Source organism: Condylura cristata, unplaced genomic scaffold, assembly GCF_000260355.1.
Source record: "Condylura cristata isolate star-nosed mole 26May11 unplaced genomic scaffold, ConCri1.0 scaffold00016, whole genome shotgun sequence".
Lineage (NCBI taxonomy): Eukaryota > Metazoa > Chordata > Mammalia > Eulipotyphla > Talpidae > Condylura > Condylura cristata.
In genome coordinates this window covers 29,567,135-29,593,014 of record NW_004567117.1, presented here as the reverse complement: position 1 = coordinate 29,593,014, position 25,880 = coordinate 29,567,135, and the positions used below count along the sequence as shown (strand labels likewise).

The 25,880-nt window shown below is 49.2% G+C and overlaps 1 protein-coding gene across 1 annotated transcript in view; it reads left to right on the top strand.

Moving 5' to 3' along the window:
• The window catches only part of LOXHD1 (lipoxygenase homology domains 1), a 117,801-nt gene that overhangs the window by 49,259 nt on the left and 42,662 nt on the right, over positions 1-25,880 (top strand). Inside the window, exons 13-24 of the mRNA XM_004684005.2 lie at positions 2,732-2,808; positions 3,192-3,388; positions 5,703-5,895; positions 9,447-9,607; positions 11,894-12,368; positions 12,855-13,009; positions 14,395-14,528; positions 19,028-19,188; positions 19,968-20,072; positions 20,991-21,119; positions 22,165-22,329; positions 24,916-25,097. Of these exons, the coding sequence (XP_004684062.1) occupies positions 2,732-2,808; positions 3,192-3,388; positions 5,703-5,895; positions 9,447-9,607; positions 11,894-12,368; positions 12,855-13,009; positions 14,395-14,528; positions 19,028-19,188; positions 19,968-20,072; positions 20,991-21,119; positions 22,165-22,329; positions 24,916-25,097 (2,134 nt within the window). The remainder of the gene's footprint in view (positions 1-2,731; positions 2,809-3,191; positions 3,389-5,702; positions 5,896-9,446; positions 9,608-11,893; positions 12,369-12,854; positions 13,010-14,394; positions 14,529-19,027; positions 19,189-19,967; positions 20,073-20,990; positions 21,120-22,164; positions 22,330-24,915; positions 25,098-25,880) is intronic.

Genomic DNA, 25,880 nt, shown 5'->3' with positions numbered 1-25,880 from the left:
TTCTAAATGTAGGCACCATTGGTATTACGAGACCTCAGTTCTGGTACAAAGGCCCCCAATGGGTGACACCAATGGAAACCTTCCTGGCAGGGGTAGGACTGGACCTGGGCCTGAAAAAGGGTGGGGTGAGGGAGCACTGGTCTCTTCTCTGGTCACTCACTGCCCCTCGGCCCCTTTTGGGCGTAGAGGCTTCCTGGAGGGCATGCTGAATAGAACAGTCTTGTTTGGTGTCTTCCCAACCTTTCAAAGGCTATTTATTAAGCACTTGCTGTATACCATTTCCTATCCTCATGAAGTTTGTAGTCTATAGGGGACCTAAACAATGAGCATGTAAACAAAGCCATGATTACAGAGAGTGGCAGGATGCACACAGTGGCCCCTGGCTGATGGCAGTGACCACAGCGAGGTGCAGGGGGCATGAGATGGAGCTAATGAGTAAGGTCTGTGTCTACAGAGGGGACTCTCAGGCAGACTTCTTGTAGAATAAAAAGGAAAGTGTCAGGGTGTGAGCTTGAGGGTTCTAGAACTCCAGCCAGGCTAAAGCAGGTGGACAAAGAAGACCACAGGTGAGGTGGGAGATGGACAGTGACAGAGCCAGGCAGAGCACTTTCATTTTAGAAGGTTCTCTTTGGCTTTGGGTAGAGGACACATACAAAGGAATCTGGGTAGGAGATTTCGTGGAGTCCGTGACAGTGTGTACTAGTGAGTGAGAGCTAATGTAACTGCATGCCCAAAGCAATGGGATTAATCTCTGTCAGTTCTGGAGGCCAGAAGTCCAAGGTCAAGGTGTTGACAGGGTTATGCTTCCTGTGAAGGAGCTCTGAGCAGGATCTGCTGTAGACCTCTCTCGCATTTGGCAGCCAAGCATTCCTTGACTTCTAGATGGTGCCTTTATCAAAACTTCTCTGCCAGGATCAGGGAGTGGTGTTTGAGTGTGTGTGTGAGTGTGTGTGTACACACATGTGCATCCTCTCACATTCTTGTGAGTGCAGGGAAAGAGTAACAAAATCATCAACAGACTTGCTTATCCATTTAGCAACATCTCACTCTAAAACTGGGCTGCAGTGCTTGAAGCTGAAAGAAAATGGTTATATTTGGAAACATCTATTAATACCTTGCAGCATTTAGGGAAAATCTGAGATGACAAGTCATGGTTTCCTTTGACTGCTGGGAGGGCCTGGTGATGGATAAGAGGAGGAGAGAGTGAAGGGAGAGCAGGTGGGGTTTTCCCACGGCGACAGCTGGTTGCCGTCTTTCACATCACGATCAATGACTGCCTGACCAACGCTCCTCCTGCCATCTCCATGTCTGTGGGAGATGTCAGAGTGACCTCGACAGGGGAGGCTCCCCCAGGGTTGGCTGAAGGGCTCTAGGCTGCAGCCCTCTTCTCCCAAAAACCTCGCCCTTCCCCTGTCATCAATGCTAAGAAGTCCACAATCGCATCTGTATGTCAAAGAGCAAACATTCTCTGGTGTTCTAGATCCACAACACCAAAGCCCACAGGAAATGTGACAAGTTAGCTGCTGGCAAGTATGCCCATGGGGTTAGTAGCCACATATAGCAAGGTCCTGGGTATAGAAGATTCTGTGCTTGGAGAGGGAGGGTTCCGAGAGGAGAGGGGGACACCTGGTGTTGCCTGCAGTGATCTCAAGGATGGGGTGGTGCTTTGGAAGAGAGGACAGCATTGAGGGGGTCTGGCTGCACAAAGGGGCCTGAGTCCTCCTAAGGAGGAGGAGATAAATCCAGGTGCCCTGGTTTTCTTTGATCCGATGGCCCTGGAATTGCCTCCCTCTCAGCAGTCTGGAGAGGGTGGGCTTCAAAGACAAATGGGGAGACACAGGCAATCTGCTCAAGAGGAAAGGATCTCGGGGTCCCCACTGCCCCAAAGAGCACTGAGGGAATCCGTCACAGCTCAGCGTACCTCGTGCCCACACACTTGTCTGACGTCTCTGGGGGTTCCCAGGTCCAGAGAGAAAGGTGACTTTCAGGCATCCAATCCAGTGTCTTTCCCTTGTGGCCAGCCAGTAGCGAGCTGGGGCCATGGCCCACGCCTTGGACTCATGAGTCACAGCTTTTCTTAGTTTGAAAAACTCAGCCTCAGTTCAAAGCCCCTTCGCTAGGAACGTTCCCAATATTCTGACTGCACTTACTCTGGCCCAGCATCCATCCTTGTCTTGGTCTTCAGGGCTTTGTCGGTCTAGCCTGCCTTCTTAGCTAGCTGGTGGGGTCCTGAAAGGCTGGGCTTTGTTTCGTCTGCCTTAGTGTGTCTTGTCTGCCTTTCCTCACTGACGAGACCTCAACATTGCATCATTTGCATGGTAGGATCTTGGAAAAAGAGGTGGTTGCTGTTGATAACGACCATGACGCAGGTGTTCCTGACTTTGGAGAACAAACTTCCTACATGATTGCCAAGGCCCCGTATCATGTGACGCTTCCACTTCTGCTGCCTCACCTGCCAACCGCTCTGACTTTTACATTCCGTCCACACTGGCTTCATCAGCACATCCCGGCCTATGTTGCTCCTCTAGATGTGCTTCTGGTGAACTCCTTGCCATCCATCCTACTATCTCAATCGGATGTCACCTTCTCAAAGTGAAGCATCTTCTCCAGTTTGGATTGGGGTCCTTTGTTCTGAGCACTGGTCTCCCTGGTGACTCAGCATAAAATGTGTGAAATTTGCTTGTCTGCCTGCCTGAAGCGCTCACTCCCCTTGTCTGCCCCTCCCCCCCAGGTGGCTGGACAAAGATAAGGATGACGGGCAGTTGGTGCGAGAGCTGCTGCCCAGTGACAGCAACGCAACACTGAAGAGTGAGTGTCCTGACACTGGGTGTGGGTGTGTCCTTGGTGGCAGGTGCCCCCCACACCCCGTGGGAGGCCAAACAAGTCTTAGGACTCCAATGTTATAGGTAAGAGGACTCCACAGGGGCACGCTGGTCTCCCTGAGGACGTAGCAGAATACTCAAGCGCAAATCTAGAGAGCCACTATGCTCCAGGAGCAGGTCTCAACCTGCCTGAGAGGGCAGCTGGGCCCTCTCGGAGGGTCTGTCCCAACTGCAGGGCTTCCTGGAGAAAGCGGGATCCCAGGCTCTTGAGCCCAGGCCTGCGTCCCAGGTCTCTCTGGCCGGACCTCACCTCTCGCCCTATACTCAACCTGCCTCTCTCTTACCTTGCCTCCTTCCTGTACGTGTCAGATTTTCGCTACCACATCAGCTTGAAGACTGGGGATGTCTCTGGGGCCAGCACAGATTCCAGAGTCTACATCAAACTCTATGGGGAGAAATCTGACACCATCAAGCAAGTTCTTCTTGTCTCTGACAACAATCTGAAAGACTATTTTGAACGTGGCCGGGTAGACGAGTTCACCCTGGAGACCCTAAACATTGGAACTGTAAGTCTCTTTCCCAAGGTGGTGTGTGATATCTCGCCCAGCTCCCTGGATATATGCACACATGGGTTCACACACAACCCACCTCACCCACTAAACACACACACTCACTCACACACGTACACACACCGGTGAACCCATCTTGAGGGGAAAGACGCCTGCTTTTAGGTGAGTGAGGTATGTTACTTCCCAGTTCTGACCTAGAGCAGATGAAGTCTCTTCCAGAGATGCTGTGGGACTGAAATGTTATTCTAGTGACTAAGTCCCAGCATTTCCTGTATCTGCAGAGCCAGGACCAATGAAGCTGGGTCCCAGGCACAGAAAGGGAAGGGAAAGGAAAGGAAAACATGTACAGAGGAGCTGAAATCTCTCCCTAATTCTGAACTCGAGCGTGCAGCATCAGAGCTGTGCCCGGGAGGCTCAGAGCAGTACACCCTCCTGGGACACTCAGAGGCCTTGCCCCAGAGGCAAACCTCCAGTTTCTGAGAGGGCCCAGCTGCCCGCTCAGGCAGGTTGAGACCTGCACCTGGAGCAGAGCGGCACTCTAGCCTGGTGCTTGAATGTTGGAAACATGTCTACAGATACCTGAACAGGCCCGGCCCCGCAGCATGGCTCATGGAAACTGAGCAGGTGACACTAGCCATCCAGGACCCTGCCTTTCCAGCCCCTTATGGCTCTCAGTGAACCTCTCCCTGTTTTAGGAGCCCTGTCAAATGCCCTCGGGGGAAAGTCTCATGTCAGTCATTCCTGCCCTGATGGTAATGAGCTTAAATTGCAGTTCTTGATCCAAATGTGTTTGCAGTTTAAACTGAGCTGGCAGCGTCGCATGAAATACTGTTCCCTTCACTAGGGATTTGGATCCTCATGGACTCAGATAAGAGACATCAGAGAGGAAAGGGTGGTGTTTGGGGCCTTTCTGTGATTCTGAAAGCCCCGCATCGAGCAGTGTGGCCAAGAGGCTGGGAGCTCTGGAGGGGTCTCTGGCTGCCGACTGCCTGGGCTCGAGACCCAACATTTCTACCTACCCTCTGTGCATAACTTACTTCCTTCTTTTTGTCTGGATTTTGTCATTGCTAAGAGCAGGGGTCTTCATGGGATTGTTATTAGTATTAACTGCATTAGTAACTCCCACATGCATACAGTCAATGCTCAATAAACACAACTTGACATTGACTGAACAGTTGCTCTATGTCTATCTGGGCTTTGTCAAGTAGAAACAGTCCCTTAAGGAGCTTCCAGTCATATCAGAGGTGTCTTCTGGTATCACTTCTGATCTGATGTAAAGTCCCTTCACTCTCAGCTCACTTTTCCTGGGCTGTCACAGACTCAGCTCTGCAGGAAGATGACCAACTCTCCAGAGTCCCGTGCACGCACACAAGAGGCTCCCAGGCTGTGTGAACACTCTGGTTTCCTCCCGGCGAGGCCAGGGGGCTGGGGCTCCATGCACCCAGCTATGACGCTGTTTCCATTCCCAGCTGCAAAGAGGCACTTAGAACCCCCAAGAGCAGCAGCAGGGCTCCCGGGGGAAATTTTCTATATCTGGTCTTCTGGCACCACACTCATGGCTGATATGATCCTTCCAAGCCATCACAGAAAAAATCTGGGGGCTAGAAGGGATCTCAAAGGCCACTTGATAATTCCATCTTAGGTTACAATGGCCCTGTTTGTAGCATTAAAAAAAAAAAAGATCAATAACAGAACATTATAGTCATCCAGGCACTGAAAAGTCAAGTACATATAAGGATGGTAACACCATCCTCTGTGAGATCATCTGTGTTGCCTGGGGGCAGAGATGCTAAAATAGCAAAGCAAGTGGACTCTAGAAAGAAAAAAAAATGTTCCTTGGGCCCCAGAGTGAGAGGAAGAATGAGCTGCAAAGCCACAGAGCCCTGAGGGGCTGTCCGCTGTCTGTCACCTGTAGGATGGCTATGTCAAAGGAGAAGTGCAGACACATGTACACTTGTGGAGTGCGTCAAACCCAACCAAATCACGCGCATGCTATCAGAAGCAGTCGCTGACATTTGGAGTGTGAGCTTTCCTGCTGGCCGCCTCCTGGCATGATTAAATACCCACTGGAGCTGCCACAGTTCCTGCCACAATGCACCCCACCTGCTCCTCACAAGTCCCCTGGAGGCGCCAAGCAGGAGAGGCAGTGTCCGTCAGCTGGCTGATGATGGACCAGGGCTGGGACACCGCCCTTCCTGGGAAATGGAGGACATGCCGGAGGACAGCAGTTTGTGCAGGTTTCAGGGAACTATGGAGGGAAACGAGGTTAAGCACCAGCTTCTTGCTCACCTGTACCTGTGCTTCCTTCGAGATCAACCGGCTGATAATTGGGCATGACAGCACTGGCATGCACGCCAGCTGGTTCCTGGGCAGCGTCCAGATCCGTGTGCCCCGCCAAGGCAAGCAGTACACCTTCCCGGCCAACCGCTGGCTGGACAAGAGCAAGGCAGATGGGCGCCTGGAGGTGGAACTCTATCCCAGTGAGGTCGTGGAGATCCAGAAATGTAAGGAAGCAGATGAGGTGGGGCTTGAACTTTGTTCCCCTGTGGGACGGTAATGGGGAAGGAGGAGGGACCATTTTGGTCTGTCTCCCAGTGGGAGAAGATATGGGAGGCCAAGGAGGGCTTCTAATGGCCTCTGGGAGAATAGAAGTTCCCATTTTACAGATGGGGAAACTGAGGACTTGATGAAAGGAATTTTCTTTCTGGGATAAAAGCATCAAATAGTTGTATTAAGAAATGTACATTCTCAGCCCAGACTTCAAGAGGAGTTTGAGATGTAGTGTGTGTCTTGCCCTGGGAAGACTGGTGGTGTTTACTCATTCATTTATTCAATAGATATATATTGAATGTTTCTGTGCTCTGGGCTCTGTGGAAGCTGCCATGAACAACACAGACCTAATCCTTGTCCTCATGGACTTTTGAGTCCACAAGGCGAGAAAAGCAATAAATAGAAACTGTAATGCCAGGTAAGAGTAGGAAGAAAATGAAGCAGGGTAAGGGGTTAGCAGTGGTGTGGGGGTGGGAGACCATTTTGGACAGAGTGGTCCCATCTCAGTGGATGTGGAGATGGTTCTGGCCATGTTGTAAGAGGCATCAGTTATGGCAGAGGCAGAGAAACAGACAGGTATCTGGGGCGGGAAGGGGATGGCGGTAAGAAGCCATGACGAAAAATTGGTGTAGAGAATGTTACTTCCTCACCCCTGCATTTCTACATCTGATTGAAAGCAACTGCCAAGCCTCACTTCCCCTGTGCCAACTCACTCTTCCTCTTCCAGAACTCTGTGTCTCTTCGTGTGTGCATGCTCTCCCCAGCTAACCTGTAGTTTCCTCGTGGGCTGTGTCACATCTACATGCTTTGTGGTACCTGTCAGGGTGAACACCCAAATCTTTACCCTTTTTTAAATTAAAACTTGATTTCCATCAGTGTAACATGGGTGGTAAATAAGGAGACAAAGACAGAAAAGATAAAAAAGCACCACCCTCTTTTGTCATAGGTAACAACTTTCAGTTACTTTAGCTTTTTTCCTCTAAAAATTACATCCACATTTTTAGTAATAAGCTTATCAGTTTCTCAGTTTTTTTAGTCGTAGATGTCAGCTTTGACCTTCTAATGTGGAAGAGTAGAACTTAGTTCTTCTAACACATGCATGCACAGATATGTGTGCAAATACACACACACACACACATTTTCCTTTCTTTGTAGCCTTCTGTAAGACTACCTCAACATTCATGTTCTACATTATGGCTGTGTAAATTGTATTCACTCCTGAAACACCTGTGGCTTTCATGTTTTTGTACAACTTTTTGGTTTTTTTCCTGGAGTTCATAACAGCCTCAGTTTTTCATTTGTATAGTTTTGCATATACCTATCTATATATCTAAATACTCTCCTATCTACCCATCTATCTATGGGTTCCAGAAAGTGAAATTCAAAATAAGGGTAAGAACAAATTGCATTTTGTATAAGGATTATCTCCTTGTTTGGAGATGACTGCCTCCTTGCTGTGTCTGCATATAGTCTTTCTGTGTGTACCAGTCATATCTGATTGGTCTAATATCCTAAATTCACATAATTTCCCCTTTACAGACTCTGTATCCAAAGATAACAGTCATATCCTGAGACACTAGGGGTTAGGCTTCAGTATAGGGGTTAGGCTTCAGTATAGCAATTTGGGAGGGGTAGTGGTGACATACCTATAACACCATCTAATTTCCATGTCTCCAGTAGAACCAAAATTCTCTTCCTACTTTCAAACCCAAAGAGAATTATGGTTTCTTCTCTACCTCTTTCTCTCCCACTCCAACTTAAGAGATTCCTTTAAGAACTTCTGCCCTTCTGCTCTCTGGTTTCCATGAAGGTGTTCTTTCCTTTTCCTTTTTACCATCTTTTGGAAATGCCTCTCTTGTGGATTGGAATATCCACTTCTTGTATTTCATGTCTTCTACTTTGGTAGATTCCCTTAATTTAGTAGAGTTCTTTCTCTACGAGTAACTTCCTAATAAAGGTGTATGGATGAGACATGCTAAGACTTACTATGTCTGCAAATGTCTTCATTCTATTCTCAAAATTAATCAATGGATTGGCCTGTTGTAACATAAATCTGAGTTAGAACCCACTTCCCCTTAGAGATTAGAAGGAATTACTCTACTATCTTCTAGTTTCCAGTGTTACAGCTGAGAAGTCAGATGCCTCTGTACTATACACCTTTGGGCTATTTGTCTTCTCCAACAGCTTATAGAAAACTCTCTTTATCTTTGGCATCCTGAAATTTCAAGATGGTCTCTCTACCTTTTGTAATTTTAGTTTCAGTCATTGCTCTAGGAACTCAGGGGCTACTTCAATCTGGAAGTATTTGTTAATTCTGGAGTATTTTCATGTATTATTTTTTTGACAATTTCCAGCTCAATTGCCTTTAGAACTGAACATTTAAATATTCTACCTCCTTTGATTTTCTTGCTTTTTCTGTCATTTGTAATTTTATTCTTGGGAAATTTCCCTTTTGTTCTTGAGAACGATCCTTGACTTTATCCTTGCTGGTGAATATTTATTTAAGCTGCTACATTTACAATAACTGGCTCTTGTTTTCTGAATATTCATTTGTATTCATCTTCATTTTCATTGCCTGTAATTCTCATTGCCTATTAGTCTGAGAACCAAGGAAGAGAATGAAGCTGGGCCTTCTCATTATTCAGAATGCCAGTTTTACTGGGTCTCCTTGTGATCCATGTGCTAATCTACCTTCACTCCCAAATGAGCCTAGTAGCTCTGGTTCAGCTTCTCCGGGGTCCTAGCCAGTCCTCATATTTTCAGCACTCAATTTCTCACACTGCATGGTTCTCCATATTGTTGAAAGTAACAGTATTTTCTTGAAAAAAAAAAATCATGATATTGTCTTATAAGTATGGCCAAGTATGGCCAAGAGCCTTGTAATGGTCATTCTGAAAAAACATGGCCCCATGGCTCTTCTGGACATTTTTCTCTCCATTGACCTCTAGTGGTGCTTACATGTAACACACTTCCACCCTTTAACTAGCTTAGTAATTAAGTACTACTTCAAAATATGGCAACTCTCTCTGTGTAGAAGTATTTGTTGATGTCATCTGAAAGTTTAAGTGAAGATTATAATTTCAACCCCTTGGCCTTTACTGAAAAAAGGAAGAGAAACAAACACAGCCTTTGCTTCTTTCTGTCTCTGGCATCTGCCAGGTTAGGCACACAGCAGGGAGTGCCAGTTGACATGACTTCTCTCTCATGGTGCCTGATACACATGGCCCAGTGGATGGACGGGTTTTGGAGTCTGATTGCTTGGGTTTGTCATTTCAGCCAGCTGCTTGATTCCTCTGAGCCTCAGTTTGTCTTTCTGCAAAATGGGAGTGATAGGATTTAACCATGATATTGATGAGATAACGTCTAAGAAGCTCCAACACATAGCATAGACATGGGAGATGTCTGTTTTGTGTCTTTACCATTGTTATTATTATTCTTACTTTTTAACAATCATAATTATAAAATAATTATAAATGTCCCATTTCTCTTCCATGTGCCCACCCAGTGGTCCATTATGAGGTTGAGATTTGGACAGGTGATGTGGGCGGTGCAGGCACCACTTCCCAAGTCTACATGCAGATCTATGGTGAGGAAGGCAAGACAGAAGTGCTCTTTCTTTCCAGCCGCTCAAAAGTCTTTGATCGGGCATCCAAGGACACATTCCAGGTGTGTGGGGGCAAGGCCGTGGGGGTGTCAGCAGAGGGCATAGCAGACATGCGAAAATAAAGGCATTGGGCTAAATCCGTGCTTTTCATCCCTTGGTAACTCGAGAAAATAGTTTTTCCTACTCCACACCAGGATTAGTTCAGTTAGCCTCTTGGGTGGATTATGTTTTCTGGGTGTGTTTCTACCAATGGAGAGTTCTACCAATGGCAGTCACATGCTGCCAATCTGACACTACTGGATGGTTCCAGCTTACAAAATGCAGCCCTAGGCCCTGAGCTACTTCCAGCCCTGCAGCCTCTTGGTTGTGTAGATCTCTTGGCCTTAGGACAGGGCTATACTTCCAAGCAGGATATTAAGGGGCTTTGGAGTCTCATGCTATTCTCTACCCCTTTGGGTAGAGAAGAAAAGATGAGACTGTGAGCATGTGGTAGGTCGGAGAGGAGAGTGATGCACTGTGCCTTTGGGGACAAATACATATTTCATATGTGTGTATGTAAGACCTGCGTATACATGCACGTGTGATGTGTATGTGAGTGCACGTGTGTGTACGTGATGTATGTGTTCAGGGAGGACATTCATGCTGGGCGTTCTGTGTCTGGATGTGTGCCACAGCTGGTCAGCAAAGAGCTAGCCCAGTGCCCAGAAGAGAAGTTCCTGGCTGACTGGGCCTGGGTTGCAGGTTTAGGATGTAAACAGTATTGCCAAAAGTCCCCAATGTGTCAGCCCCTCAGTACGTGGCTGAGGAGGCAGAGGCCTTGGCATTTTCTCTCTCTGAGCCTCAGCATCTTCCTCAGTTCAAACCTAGCTTTGCAATTGCTATTAGCCTGTTTCACAGTCCCTGGAAGTTTCAAAATAGCTAATATCAGGAAAATACTTTTCTTTCTTATTTTTTCTTTAACAAGTATCAGGAAAATACTTGGGAAAATTCATGAGAAGATGGGACAGAGCAAGGCATCTTCTGGATGCTGACTGACCTGCAGCTGGATGCGAGGGTACACCCACAGCTGCCCAGGCGGAGGTGGGGAAGGGGAGGCGGCGAGCTTGATTGCAGGGATTCTGTGGCCCGGAAAACTCGAAAAAGAGAACTAATGTGCAGAAGGACTGGCCAGGCCCTGTGGCTACACAGCTAGAACAAACTCCTCTCTCCCAGGTCCTGGGTTCCACCTTCGCTATTGATTTTACCCATTCAAGTGGGTGAGCTGTTGGGACCTGGCCTTGTGCAGGGGCCCAAGTGAGCACCTCCCGGAGCTGTGCAGGATCACACCTGCCCTCGCTGTGAGCCTTGAACAGAATGGTAGGTTGAAGGCCAAGGACCTGAGGAAGTAAATGCATCAGACCTTTGGGCCCGCTGTATGTGGCCCATGGGGAGAGAAGTAACATGCAGGGATGCTGCCCTTAGAGAATTCTCACTTGGGTGGGCAGAAGCCAGTTCGTGTGGGCAAAGTGGGTATCCAGGACAGGCCAGGATGGTAGACAAGTTCTAGAACCCCTCTGAACTCTGCTAGGAGAAGGGAGCAGAGCCCAGTGGGGACAGGGTGAGATTTTTGTTTTTCAAAAATAAACTTATTTTTTACTTATATAAAAGTTAAAGGAAGATTAATACTGAAAAAAAATTGGAAAGAGATCACAGGAAAACACAAACTGAAAAATAAACACGTAGTTAAAAGGCTTAGGAATAAGAATGAATAAGTTATAGGTTGAACTAGAGGAGAGAATGAAGACCTGCCTGAGCCAAGGTGTGGAAACAGGAGTAATAGGAATGAGTGTGATGTGATGATTACTTGTGAGTGTGCATGTGCGTGTGTGTGTGGATGGGGTGGAGGGAGAAACAGCACCAACCTGACCATAGCGTTTGGGAAATAGCATCTGGGTAGACAGCAAGCCCAGGAAGAGGCCTGGGGGTCAGCAGAGAAAGCAGGATGAAACGGTAGGTGTGAAAGAGCTGCTGGAAGCCTCTGATTGTGGCTGCTTGGACCCCAGGTTATGCTACTCCGCGGGGGCCCCAGCTCAGCAGGGGTGGCAGAAGGACCCCAGGGGAAGCAGGAGGTCCCCAGGGGAGGCAGGAGGCCCCCAGGGGAGGCGGGAGGATCCCAGGGGAGGCGGAAGGACCCCAGGGGAGGCAGGAGGACCCCAGGGGAGGCGGAAAGACCTCAGGGAGGCGGGAGGACCTCAGGGGAAGCAGGAGGTCCCCAGGGGAAGCAGGAGGTCCCCAGGGGAGGTGGAAGGTCCCCAGGGGAGGTGGGAGGTTCCCCAGGGCCTCCAGCCACAGCCCTGCACTTTGTGCAGCTGGAGGCGGCAGACGTGGGTGAGATCTTCAAGATCCGGCTGGGGCACACGGGCGAGGGCTTCGGGCCCAGCTGGTTCGTGGACACGCTGTGGCTGCGGCACCTGGTGGTGAAGGAGGTGGACCTCACGCCTGAGGAGGAGGCCCGGCGGAAGAAGGAAAAGGACAAGCTGCGGCAGCTACTCAAGAAGGAGCGGCTGAAGGCCAAGCTGCAGAGGAAGAAGAAGAAAAAGAAGAAAGGCAGCGACGAGGAGGATGAAGGGGAGGAGGAGGAGGAGGAGTCTTCCTCAGAGGAGTCCTCCTCTGAAGAGGAGGAGGAAGAGACGGAGGAGGAGGAGGAAGAGGAGGAGTTCGGGCCGGGGATGCAGGAGGTGATCGAGGAGTACAAGTTCGAAGCCCACCGCTGGCTGGCCCGCGGCAAGGAGGACAATGAACTTGTGGTGGAACTGGTGCCCGCGGGGCGGCCGGGCCCTGAGCGTAAGCCAGCGGAGGGGTCAGCCCACTCCCTGACGGGGCCCAAGGAAGGGAGAGGGTCTCTAACTTACTCTTACACAAGGGTCCGATAGATGGGCACCCACTGTGGTTCCCAGATAGCTCTCTTGAATTTTCCCATGAGGGAAAAGCCCTACACTGTTCTCTGTCTGGGTTTCAGATTAGGATTGCTGGGGTTCTGAGGCTCTCAAAGGGGTCTTTGACTCTGGGGCGCCTGCCATGGTGCACTATAAGGCACTGGGGGGACATCATTGGGAGGGTGGCTGAAGGTGACTTTTGCCATGACTCTGTCCTGGCCTTCTTGTGAAGGAGGTCTGGGGTAAGGAGGGGGCAGGTGTGGTACCAGGTTAAATAGGTCAGGTGTAGCTACAGGTTTCTCCTGCTCCCACAATCTGGCTGGACCTGACAGGCTGAGCCTCAAGTCCACTCCAGGCCAGGCATCCTCAAATTTGTGTCTCTCCTTGGCCCCAGCCAACACCTACGAGGTCCAGGTGATCACAGGGAATGTGCCCAAGGCTGGCACTGATGCCAACGTCTACCTGACGATCTATGGCGAGGAGTACGGAGACACGGGTGAGCGGCCTCTGAAGAAGTCGGACAAGTCCAACAAGTTCGAGCAGGGGCAGGTAGAGTGTGGGCTCTCTGGCCTGGCCCTGGGTGGGTGGTTGGCACCCCAAAGGGGCTGTGGTGCTTGCTGGTGATTCCCAAAGCCGCCTCACCCAGCATGGCATCTATCCATTGACTTTCTTTGCTTCCCACCCAGGGGTAGCCGAAGCGCCTTCTCCATTAGTGCAGCTGCTTTGTGGCAGGGGTGCAAGGGAGGCAAGGTGGCCACCAGATGGGGCTTTGGGGAAGCGTGGTGGGAAGGAGAGCCAGGACCTGGGTGAGCTATGGTGTGTGTGAGAGGTATTCTCAGAGCCAGGGTTGCATGGGCAAAGATGTGGCGATCATTTAAGGGCGGCGAATCTTCCCGGTGCTCTGTGATCAGTCCAGCGCTCTGGCATCTATTTCGGTGTTTTAGTGCTTTCCTATAAAAATTAGAGTCTCTTCCTGGGTGGGAAGAGATTTACCCCATAGACTCTAACTAGTCCAACTGATGAAACTTAAATGTGGACTGGATATTGGATGACAATATCGTGCCAATGTCGTCTCCTGACTGGTAACTGTACTCTAAATATATTGTACTCCGAATGACCTATTCGTAGGAAATGATGTTGGAGAATTTAGGGGTGAAGAAGTCTTGACATTTGCCACTGACTTTCAAATGACCCAAGAAAAATAAAGAGCGACAAATAAGAGCAGGAGCTAGCTGAAGGGCACACAAAGCTTCAGTGCACAATTTCTGTTTGTTTTCTGTAAATCTGAAAATCTATTTCAATAGAAAGAGTTAAAAACTGTGGCAGCTGAAGACCCATCTGTGGCATGGGTCCTGCCCCGCCTGCTCCCTCCATGCACGGCCGGCACCTGTGAGATGCACGTCTGTCCCCCACCCTCCGGGGAAGTCCAAATCTGTTTCCGTAAATCACTTTGGATTTGCACGGTGGAGCCTGTAAATCACCTCGCATTTGCACATTGGAGTCTATAAATTGCTTTGCATTGGCACGTTGGAGTCTGTAAATCACTTTGCATTTGCACGTTGGCTCTGTACAGGTGCTTACAACTTGTGATCGAAGGAGATTACACACACACATGCTCACACAGCATCCAGCTCGGCACACCCACATATACACAACACGCAACACAAACGTGGGCCTCCAGCCAGGCTGGATTCTCCTCTGCCCTTCGCTCTACCCTCTGGGGACATGGTGAGAAGGCGAATAACCTCTGGCAGTGCAAGCTTAAAAAATAATCATGCCAGCCAACCACACAACCAACTGTCTCCCTCCCCTGCCCCCTGCTTCAGTCTTTATGCCTGATCTATGGCTGGCTGCCCTGGGTCCCAGGAGGGTGGCGCTGCAGGGCAGGCTGAGATGGATGCTGCCCCTCTGAGTGCCACCCTACCCTGCCCCAGACAGATACCTTTACCATCCACGCCATTGACTTGGGGGCTCTGACCAAGATTCGGATTCGCCATGACAATTCAGGCAACAGACCAGGCTGGTTCCTGGACAGAATAGACATCACTGATGTGAACGATGAGACCACGTGAGTTCTGGGAGGTTCGGGAGGGATGGATCACGCACGCTCCTGAGAAAGCCCGGGAAAGAGGGTGGGGTCCCAGGGGTGTAGCTGTGATGGCTGAGGGCCAAGGTGACTCTTGTAGCTGGCCCAGTGGCCACTGGCCCCCACTTCCTTCTCATTGGGCAGCCCCTGGGGTACTTGCCCAGACAGGTTCCAGTTGGACGTCTGATCCAGCTCTGCGGTCCATCAATTCAGAGATGTGGGCATTTCTCTCCCTGCCCCAACTCCATGCTCACCTTAACTTCACTGGCCCTGACTTCATGCCCATACTTACTTGCCTGTAGAAGTTTCTCCATAAGCAAAGCAATTTTCAACACAGTTTTGCTTTAACATGCTAGACTAGGGATAAGCAAACCTTTTCTGTAAAGATCAGAGTAAATAGTTCCATTTTCAGGGTGCGGGAGGGTGGGGGGTACTCAGTCTCAGTCTCAATTACTCCAGCTTTGCAACAGGAAAGCCACCGATGAATGCATTGCAGCAACAATTTAAAAAACTGAAACTTGAATCTCATGTAATTTTTTGATTGCTCTTTAGAAATTTTTCAGCATTTAAACATGAAAAATCCATGTTAGCTTGTGGGAAGTACATGAAGAGATGGTGGATCAGAGTTAGCCCACAGGCCAGACTGTGCTGGCCCCGTTCGGTTGGAAAGGGGAGTGTCCTCTGACGGAGGGAGGAACAGAGCCCAGGGTGTGAGGCAAGAGCCCTGGAGCAATTAGGGCCTCATTCCCCTCTGGCTATACTGGCCTCGTGTTTCCCCTTGGCAAGAGTGGGAGAGGATGTCCCCACATGTCTAGCAAAAGGCTGGGCATAAAGAATGAGACTTTGTATAGACCTCTTGTCGGGATGGGGTGGGGTGGAGCGGAATTGTTCTGACCAGATGTTGTCTCCTTGGCTATCTAAGGCATACTTAGAATTTCTGCAGAGAACTGCTGCACAAGCTTGTTAAGTCTATGCCCAGCTACTTTCCTTTTGCAACCCTCTTGTAATGACTTGCTCACCACTCATCTTTCTTCTACGTATTTCTCTGTTTCCTTCCTTCCTCCACTCCTCTTGTAACAGAGTGGTCCCCAAGAAAAGCAGAGGTTCCAGGTTCCCTGCCCCAGCCAGCCAGCCTGGAGGGGAAACTGCTGGATCCTCCTTTGGGTGAACAGATGTCCTCCTTTCCCTGAGGGCCCCCCGTTATACTCTCTTCCCTATTCTCTGAGTCATGCATGGGCAGAGAGGAAATTTCTCCCTACCCCTCAGACTTCTCAGGCTGGTAGACTAATGAAATTAACACAGACACATCAGTAGAAGAAAAAGAAATTAAATTACATGCATATGGAGAATCTACCTGCTTGTATGTTCTGCACTAAATAGAACCAACCAAACGTTTTTTACCCCAAGTTAATGAATGGGTTAGGGTCCTGGGTATCAGGGAGAGGGGAGGGGCATACAAATGATGAAAACTAGGTGTTCTGTCATTTTGTGTTTATCAACTGCCATTTGATGGTTTTCTTTGATCAAAAAGATTATTTCTTGAAGATAAGGCTAAATCTGGATGGTGCCGCAATCTTCAATTCCTCTAGGTAATTAAGGTCATGGTAAATATTTGTCTTGAAGCCTATAGAGTCTCAATCGGCCTCAGCTGGAGATAATGCACCTGCCAAGCTGAGCTGTCTTGAAGGCTTATCCGAACATCTTGGGGAGACTATCCTTCCTCTATTCATTCAGGAATATGCTTTCTTCACCTCCATTTTTGTCCCCAAGGCAAAGGTTCCTGTTCTGATGAGTATTTTGGAGGCCCTATTAGATCCTTAATCATTGAAGGATTGGATTCCATTACCTGTTGCAAGCATGTTGAGTGGAATTTCAGCAGTGCAGGTTGAACAAAAAGTTTGTTCAGGGACCTCCCTGGTGGTGCAAGGGGTTAAGTCTCAGCTTTATGAAGCTATCGGCAGCCATTGCAGCATAAGTTCAATCCCCACATGGAAGGTGACCCACATGGTGCAGCAGACCTCTTCTGCTCCTGTCAGCAGTGTATTTCAGTAGATCCACCTGTTCTGCTCTTTGTTCTGTCTCTGGTAAATCTTCTCACCGCCCCCCCCACCTGTGGCCTACACCCCAGTTCTTGTATGCATAAATAAATTTCATTTAAATCTTAAAAAAAGATACATTCAGGTTTTCCTCTTAAGTTTCATTTAACAAGAAGATGTTTTCTGGCACCCTTTGCTCTTCCAGGGTTCTTGGGGCTCATGGAATATTGAGAAAGAAAAGTCCTTACAGATGATGTCATCTTGGGGATGAAAGTGAGGGTCTGGGGGTCATATAGCATGTCACAAACTCAAGGTTCCTGCATTCCACGCCCACACTCTTGCTGCTAGACACTCTACCAGTATCACCAGTGACTTATACTTAGTATGGTGCAGTCTTTACTGTCAGCACAGTATGGAAAAGCCCATCTACAATCATACACGTTTTCTAACATTCAATTTTGCAATCTGTTCATTCAATTTTTACTTTTAATTGAATCTTGCACTTTCAGTAGTCGTAAACTTAGAATTTCGACACCCCCTTTAGACTGTCCACTCACCATAGCCCTTCCTGAGAGGACTGTTCGACGTATCTGGTCAGAACTACATACCTCTCTTCTCCTTTGCACCTTAAAATCCTTGCCTACTCCCTTCCCTGGGACCCAGACCCAGTTAAGCAGGACTATGGAAGGAAGGGGCAGGGATCACTGGGCCCCCTACAACCTTCCAGGGTGCTTGCTGGCCCTTGGGTCAGAGGCTGAAGCCCAACACTCAGATCCCCGCTCCCGAGGAACTGGATTCTGGAGGAGAGTTGCTGATGGGGGCGGCTGTGGCCGCTCAGGTGCAGGGAGCCAGGTGCAGGTAACACAGCGGAGCAGGGCGCCTGGACAGTGCGGGTGATCCCTGACACGCCAGCCTCATGCAGGTGCCCTGCTCACTGTGGGAGGGCTGGTGTGTGCCTGTTTCTGTCTTTCTGTTTTTTTTTCCTCTTTCTCCCTGAATACGTCTCCCTGACTCTCTTTGTGCGTTTCTCCGTGTCCTTGTTCTCCTCCAGCTTCCCACACTCTGACTGTCTCCGCCTCTGCCCCTTTCTTTATTTCTGTCTCCCTTAATTGGCCATAATTTGGAGCTAACGTCTATTATTCATAAGTTATTTGGTTGAATAAAAATTTAACTTTCCCATTCATACATTTAAAGACTGAGAAAGTGGAACAATATAAATTTTTCGCTTAAACACTAATTTAATGGCAGTTTAGTTTCTACAGCACCACACTGAGTTCCTCCCATCCGTCAATATAAAACTGCCCGCCCCCCCACACCCGCAACCCTTAGAGTCCATGGGCTGAGGGCATGCTCCTCAAATGTGTGGGCACTTGCAGGCAATAAACACTGGAAGAGACTGTGGGGATCGTACAGAGGGAAACCCTCAGCCCACACTGCTCCCAGCTCCCCAGACTTTACTCAGTTCCGGAATGCATCTTATGCATCTGGCCGGGGGTGAAGAAGGGTGCAGAGGAGGTGAAATGGCCCCAACTTAGATTGCATTTTGGACACTGAGTTATTCTAGGAGCTTAAGGACCTGTGGGAAGTTCTGCCCCAACCCCGCGAGCTTCTAGACTTGGACTGAGACGAAGGGAAGGATGCAAGGCAATAGCAGTAGCTACAATAGCATTAATGAATTCTTCCAAGAGATACCTAGCATTGGGCATTTTTAGACACTTTAAAATGTTCAACAAGTGTAATCCTCACAGCAACGTATGAGGTAATGTTGTCCTCATTTTACAGAAATGACATCCTGAAGCACAGAGTAGGGTTGTCAGAAGAAATTAAAAAATGACCCATTCATTTTGAATTTCAGACTATCAGTGAATAAGGCTTCAGCATAAGGATAGCCCAGATGCTGAATAACATATACAAAAGCATTGTTCTTTGCTTATCTAAAGTTCAAGTTTAATTGGAAGTCACTTATTGCCTAATTCTGGCAACTCTAACACAAAAAGGTAACGATCAGTTCAGCTCAGGGTCGCATGACTACAAGTGGGGCTCTGGTCGGGCCCTTGAGGCCAGTCCTCAGTCACCCTCTGCTGCCTCTCTCACGCCCGCCCCTCCTTCCCTTCCCTCCCTTGACCGGGCCTGCCGCGCCACACTGGCGTCTAGATGCTCCCAGCTGTCGACTACCCCAGTTCCTTGGCCATACTATTTGGGCATAACTGGGTCATTTTATTAAAATCTGTCAGTTCTGCATTATGTATTGAACTCCTCCTGTGCACAACGCTCTCTGCTAAAGTAGCACTGGCCGATTGACCTTTCCAGAAAGTAGCCCCTTTTCTAGGTAGGATGGGAGCACAGTGCTCAGGTGGGGCTGGGGAGGCAGGGGAAGGTACTGGGGCTCCGACTTCTTGTCACGGTTTCTCCTTCATGAGACGTGCCTCGCTCCCCACCCCACAGCTACTACTTCCCGTGCCAGCGCTGGCTGGCGGTGGAGGAGGACGACGGCCAGCTGTCCAGGGAGCTGCTGCCTGTGGATGAGTCCTATGTGCTGCCCCCAGAGGATGAGGAGGGAGGTGCAGACAACAACCCCCTTGACAGCCTTGCCCTGGAGCAGAAAGGTCTCCTAAATTTGAACTGATTTATTCCCTCCAGCATCCCTTTCTCCTGCTTCTCCCTGATCCTAGGGCTCCCCATCCCCTTCTCCTGTGGGCTCCGGGTATTTCCTTCTCGAGCTGTAATGACCTGTCTTCCTATACTCACCTCTACTTCCCCATGGCGAGAGCGGGAGGGGGCAGTCCCCATGTATCTAGCAAAAGGCTGGGCATAAAGTATGAGACTTTGTGAAGACCTATTTGTTGTCTGAGATGGATGGGATGGGATGGAATGGAACAGTTGTAAGTGTCCGAACTTGATCTTGTTCCTCCCCTCTAGGAACATGATAATTTCTCTATATCTTATTGTCAGGGAAAAGGAGTTCTAGGAAGCTTATGCTCCTTCCTCAAAATTTGTGCTCCCTTCCTTAAAACACTTCCCGACCAAGAAGTCAGGCCAGGGCTCCCAGTTGATGAGCCTCTAACCCTCACAGACACCCCAAGGGACCCCTAAGTTTCCTACAACTCTATTATTGAAATTTTCTTGGGTGAGTGAGCTGAGATGGGGGAAGACCTTATATCTGCCTTCAGGAAATTTCCAGAATGAAGACACCTGCTGAACAACCCATGAACAAATGATTCATAGAGCTGGTCAACAGGAACATAGAAACAACTCAGGACTAGTCATGGGGTTCACAGATATAGTACCGAAGGGGCAGGAAGAACTGGATTGAGGAACCCAGTGGAAGTGCCCTTCACAGGAGGAGCAAGCTACCACTTACAAGCTACCGTTTCTTCCCTGACAGATAAATCTACCACATTCTCAGTGACCATAAAGACTGGGGACAAGAAGAATGCAGGCACAGATGCCAATGTCTTCATCACGCTCTTTGGCACAAAAGACGACACTGGTAAGAAAGCAGCATAGGGTTGAGTGTCACCAATTCCTCCCCAGGGAGACTGAGATCAGTGGAACTTTCAAAATGTTTACTAAAATCAACAATTAATAGGTAGCCTACTCCCTGGTCTCAACTAAGGGGCTCAAATAGAGTTGGTACGCAGCTAGTTATTTGAAGAGGCTGCACCCACAAGAAAACTGGGATGTCCAAGGGTGAGGGGGCCCTGGAAGCAGTGTATTTCTTGCTGAGGCAGGAGAGGAGGGGCTGACTCTCAAATTTCAGACTGACAGCACAGCCAGTCCCAGGAAAGACCAAGAGGGATGACAGGTGGGAGCATTTAAAGCTGTCCCTCCCTCTACCATTCAGAGAGGCCTGACAGAAGAGAGCCCTTATTCCCCAGGAAACACAGGGAGGTGGCTCTGTCACTGGCTTCTTCCCCATATGGGAAATGTGAGGGGTTTGGGAGGAGGGAAGATATCGACTCAAGGTCCCACTACCTTCTTGTCCTGGTTCAACACTTAACATTTTGGTGTGTCTCATCTTCTTTAGATATAAACTAGAAATAAATTACATATGTAATTTAATAAATTACATATTAAACTGCAAAGTTTAATAAAAGGACACCCATCCCCCACTGGACTATGGTGATGGCACAAGGGTGATTTGGTGATGGAAACCCAAGGGGATTGCAACTGAGATGGAAAAATGCACAAAAATATGCAAAAATAAACTAAAAATAATAATGAAAAAAAAAAGGACACCCCTCCCCAAATGCCAAAGGTGCAAAGGTGTGGAGTGGATTATAAAAGTATGGTCTAAAGTTGATGAACTCACAGAACCTTCTCAGAATCTTGAGAAGACAGGGGTCTAAAAGTCTAGGTTTACAAGATGTTGGGCCCAGCCAATCATACTGGGATCATTGGTTGGCAGGAATGACCCTCCTCAAGTCCTCCAAAACCAACAGTGACAAGTTTGAAAGGGACAGCATTGAAATCTTCACCGTGGAGGCACTGGGCCTGGGAGATCTGTGGAAAGTCAGGATCGGGCATGACAACACAGGTCTGGTTCCCACCCTCTCCCTGCCCTGCTCTGTTCCTACTAAGAGTGTAAGGACCACAACAGTCAAGGGGTTGGCTGTCAGAAACTTGGATATCATCTGCCTTCCACCACACACCTTCCTCAATCCTTTCACCCCCAGGGAGTTCTGGCTACCGAGAGTCTGTTCTAACTGGTCTGAGTGGTACCTGGATTTTGGACATTTTTGAAGCCTTTTCCCACCCCCAATCCTTAGGAATTTTAATGTGTAGCCAGACTTGAGAATCCCTGAAGTAGCTCGTGGTTCTCAAACCTGAGTGTGCATCAGAGCCACATGGGAGCTTTTTAAAGCACAGACTTCTGGTCCCCATCCCCATAGCTTTTGATTCAGTAGGTCTGGGGTGGGGCTGGAAATTTACTTCTCTCTTAAGGGATGCTGAGGCCGCAGGTGTGGGGACCTCATTTTGCAGAACACTGGTCTAGTCAATCCTGAGAGCCCACATACACCACAACCACAGGGCTTGTTCAAGTTACTCTCTTTCCGGTAAAAAGAATTCATTTTCTTGGTCTTCAAACCATGTCTTCTAAGACTAGGGAAGGAATCTCTGCTCCTAGTTCCTGACTTCCATTTCCTTCTTTAAACCTGAGCAGTCATTTTTCCCAGGTAGGATCATTGATCCTTCACTGACTTCCTTCCCTTCGAACATCAGACCAGAGAGCCGGGCATGCAGTTATGAAGTTCTCCCTAACACAAGCCCTCTTGGGCATTCCTGAGTTCCCTGTTTGGAGAGACAATATCCTTGCTCCCTCCACTCAGACTCCCTACCCTTCTGCCATCTCTTCCGTGTGTTTCTTCACTCTTGCCAGTCTGGCTGGAGTGTTATCCAGCCTCAGCTTGGTGCACATTTTTAGGAACTATCACTTAATGCTCTGAGCAAAAGCAATGGCATGTTCATGGTGGTGCCACAGGCCACAGTGGTTGAGTAGGGAAGGATGTTCCGAGTCCCTGAATTTGCCAAGGAAACCACCTAAGATGTCCTTGATGGGTTTTGTGTCTCCTTTCCTCCAGGCAAGGCTCCAGGCTGGTTTGTAGACTGGGTAGAGGTGGATGCCCCATCTCTTGGAAAGTGTATGACGTTCCCCTGTGGCCGCTGGCTGGCCAAAAACGAAGACGATGGGACCATCGCCAGGGACCTCTTCCATGCGGAGCTCCAGACGAGGCTGTACACACCATGTAGGAACCAAGCACGGCAAGGCTGGCTTGCTCCCTGCCCACCCCTTGCCCTCCTCCAGGGTCCTCTGGGCCAGCCTGCCTCGCAGATCTGGGTCTCTTGCACCCTTCCCAAATTCTGCAGGCCCTGTGTGGGCTGTGTGGGGAGGCCTGGGTCCAGGGAAAGGAAATCTGGGACTTACTCCAAACTACCCCATTCTGGCTAGTGAAAACAGGCCTGGAGCTTAAGTTCTCCAGCTGAGTTTTCTGTCTGCAAGACTGAGATAAAAATGCAGAATGGTTGTAAGGTTCTGAAAGAAAGATAAAGGTCTAACTGTGAGAGGTTATACCAATCCTATCACGAGTCCTCATTCCAGCCACTAACACACCAAAGAAATCACCACTGACAGATTTTATCTTGATTGGGGGAAAATTTGAGAAGAAGGTAAATGTAGTTTCTTTTGCTAACTAAAGGGAGGGGAATGGCATGGGGAGCACGCTGGTGGTGTTTTGACTCTTTGGCTACTTTCATCATCAGAAAGTGTTTATTAATTTGAAATGCATTTAAGTACATCTTAGGTCTGAAAATCAAGCAAACTATAAAAATCCATCTGAATATTCTCAAATCTGAACCAAAACCAGAGACTACATTTATTTTCTAAGCAAAGAATTAGCTATACCCAAAGGTTTCCCCCCTCCCCTGCCCCCAACTATTTCATACTTAACACAGAAGGAATCACTGAGGAGCATTTTTTCCTTTTTTTGTCTAAAATTGTTAAACTGGAAATGGCCAGATCATCAAAATGGTTCAAAGCCTCAGTAAAGTGACATTTTCCTCTGGTCAAGTCCCCTGCATGTACAAAGCAAAACTCCAGAGCCAGCTTCTGCCTCAGAAGCCACCTTCAGCGCTGGACAGGACTGTCAGGTGCACAGGGCTGGCAGTGGCGTGGATGGGCATCTTCAAAACAGAAGTGTCCTGCTCCCTCAGGCCCCAGATTAGGCCCTCCTATGCACAGAAAGACAAAGACTGTATGATCTCACTTTGAAGTTACTCAGTTTCAGCCTGATACGAAATACTGCCCATCTGCTGTCTTGCCCTAACATTTGCCAGGAGGGAGGGAGGGAGGGTCATGTTTTTTCCCTGAACATTCGTCACGAGTGTATTATAAGAATTCCACAGTTAAACTGAATACCACAGATCTGGTCAAGCTCCTTCACTCTAAACACAAGGAACCCGGGGGCCATGGAGATATAGCCATTTGCCGTAGGACACACAGCTGCTTAGTGGCGAGAACTAGAAATCAGGAGCAGATCTGAGCCCAGGCCTAGAGCAATGTGGGGCTGTAGATGGCTGCACCTGTGTGGACATTTCTAGGGCTTTCCCACTGCCAGCTAATCTCATGAAAGCCCAAGGCATCCCAGGCCTGAGCACAAGAGGGCTGAGAGGGAGGGACTGCAGCCTGCAAAGACAGAACCTCTATTACGGTCTAGGAACCTGACAGGGCCAGACTGGGCTTCCCCTTAACCCACTGGTGGTGGCCTTCCCTGTTCAGGCCATTGAGTGACCAGCAGTCACTTCCAAAGCCCTCACCTGTGGCAGCAACGTCAGCCTCTATTTCATAGCACCTCTAGAGGTTGTGACTTGAGGTCACAAACTTGGCTTCAAGTTCAAGCGTTGCCACTGGCCAGCCATAATACCTGGGCAAGTTCCGCCTCTCTAAGGCTCGGTTTTCTCATTCGTAAAATGGAGTGGAATGATATCGCCTCTGTGGGGACGGTAGGATGCCCAGTGTGCGGTCTGGCAGACAGCAGGTGTCCATAAGGCTGTTATCACTGAGCCTTCGGTTCAGTTCTACAGCGCGTGAGCAGAAGAAAGAGGGGCGGCCCCTCCTCTAGGAGACTGGGGCACCAGGGGGGTGTCCACACTTGCAGCAAGTTCAAGAGCTCTGACCACAGGCAGATTTCCATTGAACCATTTCTCTGGGTTTTCCACCTTTCTTTCTTATTATTCTAACCCAGAGTCAAAATACACCTTGATATATAAATAAAAATGTCACAAAAATGTTTTACTTTCACTGTGTGTGAGATGTACCGTGATATTTTCTATTTGATTCTATTATTCCATTCCATTTGTATTTTAAACTACTAGTGACAACCTACTAAATTCATCTCACAACCTGCTAATGGATCTCAACTGTGGTTGAGACTCTTACGTGATTGGCTTCGGGATTTAGATCACTAAACTCCCGCTGCAGAGAATCGGAGGAACACTTGGGACTCCGTGTTTTTAACAAGTCCCACGGAGTTTCTGAAGCAAGGAGTCCTCACTCCACACCTGGCATAATGCTGGTCTGTCCTCAGGCTGGGCGTTGCTGCCCGCTGCTTGCCCACAGCGCCTAGGGTCAGCCTCTCCTCCGAGGACATGAGGGAACAGGATCCCCTGCGCTACTCCCTCCTCCCAGGCTGCTAAGCAGCCGTGTCACCACCCAGCCTCCTGGGCAGCATCTCTCTGGTCCTGGTAAAGCGTTCCTGGGCAGTGGGCCGGAGAAGAACTGGAACTGGTCTAGATCTGTTTTCTGGTCTCCTGTCCGCTCTGTCCATCACCCTCAGTTGTGCCTTATGAGATCACCCTCTACACCAGCGATGTCTTTGCTGCCGGGACAGACGCCAACATCTTCATCGTCATCTATGGCTGTGATGCTGTGTGCACCCAGGAGAAGTACCTGTGCACCAACAAGAGGGAGCAGAAGCTGTTCTTCGAGAGAAAGTCTGCCTCCCGCTTCATTATGGAGGTACCTGGGTCCAGCAAGGTGCTGGGGAGCCAGACTAGGGGTAGGTTGGAGCAGAAAGTGTCCAGAAGCAGACGCTTAACCATCTTTGACCTGGGGGGAAGTTCTTGCAACCTCTCTGGGCCATGGGACACCGGAGGCAGCACCAGAGGAGGGTGAACCTCACCCTGTCCCCCAGGACTGTGCCAGAATCAAGGTGACAGTGAGGAGACAGGGCAAATGAGAGGCGTCATCCCAGTTTTCCAGCAACAGCAGACCACGGGGGGTCTGGTGAGCCGAGTGCTCATCACGCGCTGCTGGGTCTCCCACTCTCCTGCCAAGCCACAGCCAGGCAGCTGGAGACAGAACCCCTGAATGTTCTAGGCTCCCCCGCCCCCTGCCCCTCTGGTCTGGGGCTTTGTTGTTGGATGTTCTACTAGGGGTGTAGGCTGCAGACCACGGCACCCTGTATTCTGCAGTTCAGTGCCACCTCTGTGCACCCCCTGTGCACTAGCTTGGGTGGGAGGGACAAGAGAAGGGGAGGAAGAGGCTTGCAGTCCAGGTGGGGCTCACAAAGCCATCGTCATGACAACTGGTCTGTGGGTGGAAGGTTCTGATATAAGGGTTCAGCTCCATTAGCTCGCTTGATCCTCGCAGTGACTCTGTGCTGTAACCTAAATACAGGGAAATGGAGGCAGGGAGGGCTTAGCAGCTTAACCAAAATCACACAGCTGAGTGGGCTCTGAGTGGGCAGGAGACCAGCCTGGCTGGGGGAGCACTGCAGGAGACCAGCCTGGCTGGGGGAGC